Below are 10,241 nucleotides of genomic sequence, written 5' to 3'. Positions count from 1 at the left end.
GGTATGAGATGCCAAAAGAACTGAATAGCAATTTATTTGTGCTCAGATTCTGAATAGGTGGATTTATCTACATCATCCATCTATCTTAATCCATCCATGTACATATAGACATATCATATACATGTATGACATAATCTTCTGAACATAAGAAGAATTCTAACTATTTCAACTTTGCATTTATGCACTGCAGTCCCTTCAGAGGATCCAGTTTACATTGGCATTATTTAAAGCTTGATGAATAAAACTTTTCTTACATTTTATTGCTTTTGTGTCATTATTTTGGTCGTCAAAAAGACATCATTGTTTGATGTCAAGCTGACGTTCTGATTTGCATTTTCGACCTGTTTTTATGTCAATATTTGATGTCAATTTGAAGTTTTTTCAACATCAAGGTGCCCACTGGGATGTTCTTAAGAAAATATTTGAGAACGTTTTAAGAAATGTTTGAGAATCGCACTTACAAACATTCTTACAAACTTCCTAAAATGTATCTTAAGAACAATCTTATATTTTGTCTTAAGAACAGTTTCATGAATCCAGCCCCAGAACAGTAGGACAGTAATTCTGCTAATCCTGTCAGGTTCTGTACAAGGCAAAAAACAGACGTTTGCCTCTATAAAGCTTGAAGCTAGCAACAGTGTGACAGATCTCTCTGCAGCTCTGAAATCCTTATTTTACAACACCAAAATGCTGTTTACTAATGTTTCTACAGACACTTCCTTTTTTGCTCGGTTTCATTGATATAGCTTTAATCTTACAATTTAATATTCCCAGGAAGCCCATATAAGGGATAGTTCACCTAAAAATGAAATTCTGTCATCATTTACTTACCCTCTTGTTCCAACCAGTATAAATTTTGTTGTTTTGCGGAATACAAAGAAAGATATTTGGAAGACTTTTTGTAACCAAACAGATCTGGGTCACCATCCATAGTATTGTGGTAGTTAATGGTGCCTACATAGTTTCACACATTCTTTAAAATATCTTCTTTTGTATTCAACAGAACAAAGATTTGAATACAGTTTTGGAACAACTTGAGGGTGGGTAAATGATGACAGAGTTTTCATTTTTTGGGTGAACTATCCCTTTAAATATGGTATTTGGAAGTATGAAATATTATATTGCAACCCTAAAATGCCCCTTTTAGTGTATTTTGAGCTCTTCTGTCAGTAAGCAGCAGGTCTGTAGGACTAGCTCATATCTATTGCTGGATGTTGTGATACTATATTTAAAATTCATCAAATTACATTTCCACGAATGAACAGAGTATTCTTTGGACTGGCCAGTGGCTGTCATGCTGAGTTGTACAGCCTAAAAGCATGAGAAACGAGTAAACTAAACTGAGAGTTACAGTTGATAGTATGGTGGTTTTTCTACCACAGTATTAAGTTTTTATAAGTTTTTATATTATTGTATTAAGTTTTTCTATTATTGATTGAGTTTTTATATGAAACAATGCATTTAAACTAGCTATAGCTATAGGTCTCACACACTTCTCTAACACAGAAAAGGCTATGAGTCTCATAGCAAACAGGCCAAGTTGAACATTAAACAGCACCATAAGACACACTATATACAGCACCATAAGACACACTATATACAGCACCATAAGACACACTATATACAGCACCATAAGACATCCTTTGCACGCAAACGCTTGGAGCACACACACAATATGTACTCTTCACACGAGATCTAGGGGTAGTAAATGTCAATAATATGACATACATTCGCATTTCAGAGATGGATGTGTTTGTCTGTCATACAGTAGCAACTGACAAAATGACATACATCTACATTTTAAAGATGGATGTATGTTTATATATTTTTTAATCCTTTAAAAGGTTGCGCCACAGTTAAAAGTTAACGTAAGAAGTTTGATATATAACTTTGGCAAGTCAAAAGAGGATGGGCAAACAAAAATAAGTGAGGTCATGTAGAACCTGATTGGGAGAAGATGATGTCAGGTAAATATGATTGGTTTAAACTGTGATAACGACTTGAGAACAGTGTATAAAAGATGGAGTCAGAAGTGTAATTGTTGGGCATCTACAGATGAACTCTGTATGTCTCACTTTGCTTGCTCGAGCAAATAAAGATTGAAACCTCTTGAAACCTGGCTCTCTGGTCTTCGTGAATTCTTTCAACATTGGCTGATCGACTTTTTTCCACGACAATAGAAATCTTGTTGTACTATATGGCAAAAGTGAATTGCTACACTTAAGTTGTATATAACTGTACTAATATAGAAGGAAAAAGCAGCTGTCATTTGTCATTTGATGTAGTTTATATTAACTATAAATATAATCCTAAGTAACATAAAAGATGCTGGATGGGCAGCATGTTTTTTTTTCAGTCACCTCTAAGTTTGTGGGGTCCAGTCAACGGTTCCCATATCAACAATATATCTTAAAAAATTAAAATGCAAAATAAATGTAAAATTCTGAAAAAATAGGCTACAAAGACGATCAGGTTGAGATGTGTCGCATATGTCATGGTTCTGCCTCTTCTTGTCAAGTTTTTCTTGTCCTGGGGCAGTATGGGATTACTTTTGGGTCAATAAAAATGAATGCAAACCTTAAAAAAATGAACAAAAATATACAACGAGAAAGAAAAAAAACACTTTGATAATGAAAACAATAAACTCAATTGCAAGAGTGTGACATCATTTTCAAATAAACTGCTATTTTTCTTAACAATTTTCCTTGACTTCCTGGTCAGGGAGCTGTCAATCCAAATCTCACTAACCAATGAGAGTAAAGTGGCCATAATTCCCGCCCACGCGTGAGATTTGTGCCAGAAAGGCGAACGAAAACTTGAGAAGGGTAAACGAAAACTCGAAAAGCGCAAATGAAAAATCTAGCAGTGAATTCAAAACCACTATTGGCAAAAACGAAACTTAGAAAATTGTTAAGAAAAATAACAGTTTTTGAAAACCATGTCACATTCTTGCAATTGAGTTTATTGTTTTCATTATCAAAGTGTTTTTTTTCTTTATCATTGTATATTTTTGTTCGTTTTTTAAAGTTTGCGTTCATTTTTATTGACACAAAAGTAATCCCATAAGGGGCAGGATCATGACAGTGTTCTGTGTAGAAGCTCGTATCATCGCTAACTTCGGCATGCTACAAGCGCTCTGGTCTCGTCTATGTCCCCGCCCTCTCGTTTCCTTATTATTTATTGTTAATTAGTTTATGCCTCGCACCTGTTCCTTACTGATTTACTTCCTATTTAATGCCCTTGTGGTTTCTGTCCTGCGCTGGTTCTTTTTTCAGTCTCTGTCAAAGAGATTTCGTAGTCAGAGTTTGAAGAGAGCTTGTCTTGCCTTGTGGTTAATGGAATTCGCTATTTTTCGTGCCTGGGATTATCTTCGTTTTGTCATAGTATAGTTGTCATAGTCTAGTTTACGTCTAGTGTTCTGTAGTTAGTCTAGTCAGTGTAGTGTACCCGTCAAGTCTGTATATTATTATTTACTCCCTGTCCTTAGTGTTTTACCCCCTTGTAGGTCTTTGTTTTGTGTTTATTGTAAATAAAGTTTTGTTTTGCCACCATCGCTGTTCTGCACTTGGGTTCTTCTGTCCTCACCCTGACAGCGTATGGGATAGAAAATATAAATAGTTCAGTTTAAAAGCAACAGAAACTCCCCACAATGATAGAAAAACAAATGTGCATGTGTGCATTAATAATTCAAGTTTCATAATAATAATAAAAAAGTAGCCTAGTGTGGTGGCTCCACGGTACAGTGATGGTGTATGGAACTTTGATACCTTGACCTGTTCACTATTGTAAAGTGTGACCACAGTTGCTAGTACCGTACTGACCACGTCGACCATTGGTGGCGGATTCTATCCAAAGGGAAGGTTTAAACCCTCAACAATGTTATACATATTCATAATAACTTACTTGGACTGCAGAGGCGTCTTCATTCATTCATGACAGGGACATTTCTGCGCTACATATATGCTGACATTGCATCTAAAGATTTTAATTCAGAGATCGTCTTCACGGAGTGAAGTGAGTTTTGACCGGCTGGCGAAATGAAGACGCGCGATGCTTGTTTATTTGTCGGTCCGCTACAAATGCGCGTTTATTTAATCCTCGGTTTACCTATTTTTTTCACAGCCTTTACATTTTTCGTGGACGTGTTTACACTACACATGAATTCTTGCGATGACTATATAAAAAGCAAGTATCTGAACCACACAGTTGACAGTAATATTTCCACCATCAGAAGTTGGACGGAGAATCGCAGCTACCTTGCACGTGTGAGTAACGTTTTCTGTGCACATTTTCGCATTTATAGCCGTCTATACATTTAAAGCCAACACGTGTGGGTTATCTGTGGGTTAAACTGTATTCATTTCACAACAGGGTCCTACGTGTCATGATAATCACTTTTTTGCACACGGACAGGCAACGTATATGACAGGATTACTCATCGGATCTTTATTCGGTGGCGCTTTATCTGACAAGTGGGTATTTGCCACTATATTATAAGGAGTCAGTTGCAAAAACAAAGTACCTGTACTTTATCTTTTCACTCAGGTATGGAAAGAGGTTTCTCCTCATATGCTGCTCAGTTGTCCACGCAGCCGCTACACTGGTCGTTGCGTTTCTGCCGTATGTGTCTGTGTATCTGACCGCGCGCTGCGTCACTGGAGCAGCCAGTTGTGCCATTCACATTTGCACCTACAGTTTAGGTAAGGTTAACTTTGTTTGTTTGTTTGTTTTTGCTCCAAAACAACAACCAAGCCACTATGCACGTTGTTATCCCCCCATGATTGATTACTTTTACAAAAATCAATATTAAAGGGACAGTTCACACATAAATGAAAATTCTGTACTCACCCTCCAGTTGTTACAAATCTTTGTTTTGATGAACACAAAAGAAAATAATTGGAAGAATGCTTGTAACCAAACAGTTCTTGGCCACCATTGACTACCATAGTAGGAAAACTTACAGTGGTAGGTGCCCTGAACAGTTTGCTTTCCTACATTCTTCAAAATATCTTTTGTGTTCAACAGAACAAAGACAATTTTTTTTTGGTTACAAGCATTCTTCCAAATATCTTTCTCTGTGTTCATCAGAACAAAGAAATGTATACAGATTTGGAACAACTTGATGGTTACTAAATGATGACAGAATTTTCATTTTTGCGTGAACTGTTCCTTTGTTGTGTTTTGGACCTATGAGGTCTGATACAGGTGCTCATCTGATTTCTCAGGGGTTGAATGGAGCCTGCCGAAGTATCGGATCTGGCCACCCACTCTGTTTTCGTTCACCTTCAGTGTTGGAATGATGGGACTGGCCGGCATCGCTTTTTTGACAAATGGCTGGATGCAGTTTCATCTGGCATTGGGCATTCCTCAGATTATCTTTCTACCTCTTTATTTGTTAGTAGAGCGATCACAAATCTTTAATACATCCTAATGTACAATTAAACACTGACTTTTTTGCAATGATCAGCTTTCTTCCAGAATCTCCAAGATGGCTGCTTCTAAATAAGAGACTGGAAATATTAGAGGCCTATCAAAACAGAAGTCCTGAGGACAAACACTATCTGGGGATGGTAAGACGCAAAGTCATAACTTATCTAGAATAAACATGTTATTAAACATGTTAACATTAAGGTCCAGTGTATAAATTTTTTTTAGCGGCATCTAGTGGTGAGGTTTCAAACAGCAACCAATGGCTCACTCCACCCCTGACACAGAACTAAGATGTGTTTTCGCTTCTTTGCCGAATGAGATAACATGTTTACGAAATGCGCTCTGTAGAGCAGTTTGTCCATTTAGCATACTGTAGAAACAACATGGCGAATTCCATGTAAGGGGACCCGCGGTGTATGTATATAGAAATAGCTCATTCTAAGGTAATAACAACATAACGCTTCATTGTGTAAGGTCTTTATACACCTCTGAAGACAGTTAGGTATATTAGATTGCATTTCTGTCAATAGATACTTCAAAAAATTTCACATTAGACATTTAAAAGTGGAGGGACATACTGTTTTACTGTAACATACAAGTGTATATATAATAAAGTATAGTAATATGTATATGTATATGTACACAGTATGTATATTAAAGTGTTTATTTAATTGACAGCTTTTGGACTCAATGGACAGCAAGAACCAGAAGTCCCACCCAGAGAAGATCTACACTGAAACAGAGTCTCATTCCACCAACTTTACATCGCCTACTATACTGCTGCGGCTGTTTATCATGAGTTACATTGGGTAGGGAGGTTTCATTATTATGGTTATACTCACATTTCGAGATAATGCTGTTTTATTAAACTGGTAGTTCACCCTAAAATGAAACTTTGGTCATCATTTACTCACCCTCTTGTCATTTCAAACCTGTATGACTTTCTTCTGCTAAACAAAAGATATTTTGAAGAATGTTAGTAACCTAACAACATTGGCGCCCATTGACTTCCATTGTATGGACACAAAACCACTGATACATTTCTCAAAATGTTGTCTTGTTTTCAACATTAAAAAAGTCATATACATGTGAGAGGATGAATAAATTATGACAGAAGTTTTCGTTTTGGTGAACTGTCCCTTTAATTTATCATGTGCATAGCTCACCTGTGCTTTTTTTTTACCATACTGGCCCATCTTCCACCCTGAGGAATGTCTTACATGAGTTGTTACGCAAGCGTAGGTAGAGGTAAATAATTATGTAACTTGGTTACATAAAAAACCCTTTTTCTGCAACTAGTGCCAATATTGTGAACGCATCGATATGTTGTAGACCTGTTCGAACAGTCATTGTTGTTCATCGTTGACTGTTGTTTGTACTGTAAAAACCTCCCTAAAAATGATTTAGGTTTTTTTTTCTTTCAGTTTTGCATCTGCTCTTACGTATTATGGGATATGCTTCAGTGTGGGAAGTTTTGGAGTAAATATCTATCTGGCGCAGTTTTTCTCTGGACTATCGGAGTCTCCTTGTTTGCTTCTTCCATTTCTGTTGAAGCGATGGGGTCGCAGGCCCTTCAGCATGGCCTCTCTGTTCCTCAGTGGCATTTCCTGTATGCTGTCCCTCCTCGTCTCCAAATTCTGTGGTGAGGAACACTGTAATACTGTAAGCCATAAGAATGATGATCAAATGTCTTAAATCATAGTACAGTCTACTTAGTTCTCAGTGTAGATGACTTTTATAAAATCACAAAAACAAAACTTGCCTCTCTTTCCCTCGCTCAATCTCTCTGAACAGACATGCCTGAGCTTGTTATGACTCTGGCTTTGATTGGCAAGCTTTGTATGCAGTCTACCACATGTGTCTCTTTGCTCTATGGAATTGAGCTGTTTCCAACTATAATAAGGTACACAATCTATTATGTCCAATGATCGGACCCTCAGACACTATGTATGTTTTCGTGGGCCTCTTCATTTTAAACCTGTATGACTTTTCTTTTGCAGAACACATAAGATATTCTGAAGAATGCTGGTAACCAAACAACACTGGCCCCCATTGACTTCCATTGTATGGACATGCAACTCAATGGAAAGCACTGTTGTTCAGTTACCAGCATTCTTCAAAATATCTTCTTTTGTGTTCTGCAGAAGAAAGTCATACAGATTTGACATGACAAGAGGGCGAGTAAATGTTGATAGAATTTTCATTTTGGGGTGATCTATCCCTTTAAAGTAAAAAGGTGCTGATTCATGACAAACAGTATAAAACTTGTTTTCCCCCAGTTACCATGTTGGTGTCAGTCATGCATATTTAATCAAACTGCGCTGCAAGGTACAAAGCAATAAAAAAGCACATTTCTCACACTTAGTCAGTTAGGTTTTTTAAAGAAATGATAAATACTGTAGCTTAAAGAGCTCTGCTTTATCAATGACTGGGTTTATAATTCTTTAGGGCACGATAATCATGTTGTAAAAATGATATTGTGACAGCCCTGCCAAATGCATATAGTACATTTAAAGTCTCTTTCTCCCCTCCATGCAGGCAGAAGTGTGTTGGGCTTGTTAGTCTGTGTTACCGGGTGGCCTGTATTATAAATGCAGTGGTGGCCCCTGAGGGTGGGGTCCCTCTGCCAGCTATGATCTGTTATAGCAGCGGGCCCATCATTGGTGCGGCCCTCTGTCTGCTTCTCCCAGAGACCAGCGGCATCCCTTTACCAGATACAGTACAGGACTGTGAGAGGCAGCCCAGACTGAAGCTTGCATGCTGTGCACGGTGAGATCCATTTTATTCACCAAACTGTACTTGAACCAGCTTTCTAGAAAACCAGTTGAAAAGACCAGCGATGTTTGATATCGCCCTAAGGTGCTTTAGATTCTTACACAATAGGTTTGACCTAAGACATTACCATTTAATGGGCAGCTTGTGTTAGTAGATGATGTCCAGGCAAACGCACGTAGACTTTGAATGTAGTGATTTGAAATATTTTGAATTCCAAAGAGGTCAATGGGATAGTGTGTCGGACTACGAAGCTTGTATTAAAAACCCTGCAAGTAATGCAAGAGATGTAAAATTTATAAGTAAACATGCTGTCTATTATTTATAGGGGTGATGTTTTAAAACACATGGGTCAAAACTTTATGTAGCCAAATGTTCAACATTACAAAGAAGGTCTAATGATTTACTGCCATTGTGTACATGTATGGAGGATATTTTTCTGCTTTGCTTAACAGTATCATGTGTCACGGGTAAAAGGTTGCAACAGTTATTAAATGTTTTACACAAGTATACATTGCTATACTGCATGTGTGAATCAAATTAATGTAATGCTTTTGTTTTTAATATCAGATGGCCCTTAAACTCCACACGAGAGACAGATGCTTCTTTTACCAAGCAGAAGGACACGAAGAGCCAGCTGGAACGTAGTCCTCTCTCAGCACAGTTAGAAAACTGTTAACCTCTGTCTCTTTATTGCAGAATGTGAATTTCTTTTGTTTTTCTTTTTAGTAAAACAGGAACTACAGTAGAAGTGAAGGTCTAAACTGGGTATGTTGGCATTTAATATTAGAATACAGTGGTTGTATGAGATATTTTGACCATAATGAACTTTGTACCTGGAGGATTATAGTAGACCTGCCAAAATGTCATATTTTATTGGAGTCGTTGCCAGGCTTACACAATGTCTTAAAACCTTTTGGGTTCTGCCAAAAGCACACACTTTTATGGTTTTTATGATCCTCTTATTTTGTTATATTATGTTTTGTGAAGTTGTTTTGTTTGTTTCTTTTTAAATAATTCAGAGTATGGATTGCCTGTTTTTGCCAAGCTCATGTATTTTCGGAGGTAAAATTTTACTTTCACAAAAACACCCGGGGCAAAGTCTTACCATGAAGCAGACAGCAGGTTAAATCATTTTGTTTTGATTAAATCTGCTTGTATGGATGCCATCCAGTAATAACACATGTCTATGGGGAAAACATTTTTACTTTTACCGTTGATATAGTCATCTGTTCAATGATACTTGCAGTATGAAATGTTTAGGTTTTTGAAAGAATGATTTAGGCAGTTGTATAGCCAAGTCTATGCAAAAGTGCAAAAACACATTGTACAGTAATGTTATTTGTCAGGCCTCAAATATATATACTGTATATACAGTATGTAATATAACAACTACGCCAGTTTCATTATCGAATATTATATACAGTATATGGCAACACAATACGTTTAAGAATCAGGTGTATCAGAATCAGGCCTTCAGATGCTACAAATAATAATTTACACCAATCATCCTGTCCAAAGGTTTATATAGCTTTGTATGTACAGAATACCTTTGCTTTCATACATCATGTATCATTTTCTTGATAGCTTGTGCAAATAGGTTGTTCAGAGCAGTATTCAATAAAAAAATTCCTCATCTTTCTAATATGTGACCTGCCTGTGAAAACCAGACTAAAGTCTCAAAATCTAACCATCAATGTCTGATTGATTTTACTATAATTTCAATGATTGACGTGGTCTTGCGCAGTCAAAGATATCAAGGTTATATTTTCACAGAATGTTTTCTTAGAGTATAGGATGATTTTATGTGAAAGACAGTCAATCACCCAAAAATGAAGTCAGCTGTGAGTCACTTGTCTACATTTTCCAGATTCTTCAAGGTATACAAGCTTGGGACCCAACCCAGGGAAACGTTGACAAAGTGATAACTTATTAAGATCCCAGTACAGCACGTTTATGCTAAGAAAGAATGTTAGCGCTTCCGAATCACAGATTAACTTTTCCCACAAGCGACAAATTTTCAGTTAGACCTAATGCAA

The 10,241-nt window shown here is 37.0% G+C and overlaps 1 protein-coding gene across 2 annotated transcripts; it reads left to right on the top strand.

Annotated features, from left to right (window-relative positions):
• The first annotated feature begins 3,856 nt into the window (after window positions 1–3,856).
• Window positions 3,857–9,865, top strand: LOC130560451 (solute carrier family 22 member 13). Of its 2 annotated transcripts, XM_057344216.1 has the most exons (11): window positions 3,857–4,014; window positions 4,123–4,265; window positions 4,372–4,472; window positions 4,546–4,700; window positions 5,226–5,394; window positions 5,468–5,570; window positions 6,109–6,239; window positions 6,855–7,072; window positions 7,225–7,333; window positions 7,969–8,199; window positions 8,773–9,865. In XM_057344216.1, the coding sequence occupies exons 2-11, from the start codon at window positions 4,158–4,160 to the stop codon at window positions 8,879–8,881; spliced, it is 1,434 nt and encodes a 477-aa protein (XP_057200199.1). In that variant the 5' UTR covers window positions 3,857–4,014; window positions 4,123–4,157; the 3' UTR covers window positions 8,882–9,865. The 2 variants fall into 2 exon arrangements, with proteins under 2 accessions (XP_057200199.1, XP_057200198.1); XM_057344215.1 differs by having other exon boundaries at window positions 3,857–4,265.
• The last annotated feature ends 376 nt before the right edge of the window (window positions 9,866–10,241 follow it).

This window comes from Triplophysa rosa, linkage group LG10 (assembly GCF_024868665.1).
Source record: "Triplophysa rosa linkage group LG10, Trosa_1v2, whole genome shotgun sequence".
In the NCBI taxonomy this organism is placed as follows: domain Eukaryota; kingdom Metazoa; phylum Chordata; class Actinopteri; order Cypriniformes; family Nemacheilidae; genus Triplophysa; species Triplophysa rosa.
The sequence above is the reverse complement of the archived record's forward strand: the minus strand, read 5'-3'. Positions and strand labels throughout refer to the sequence as shown.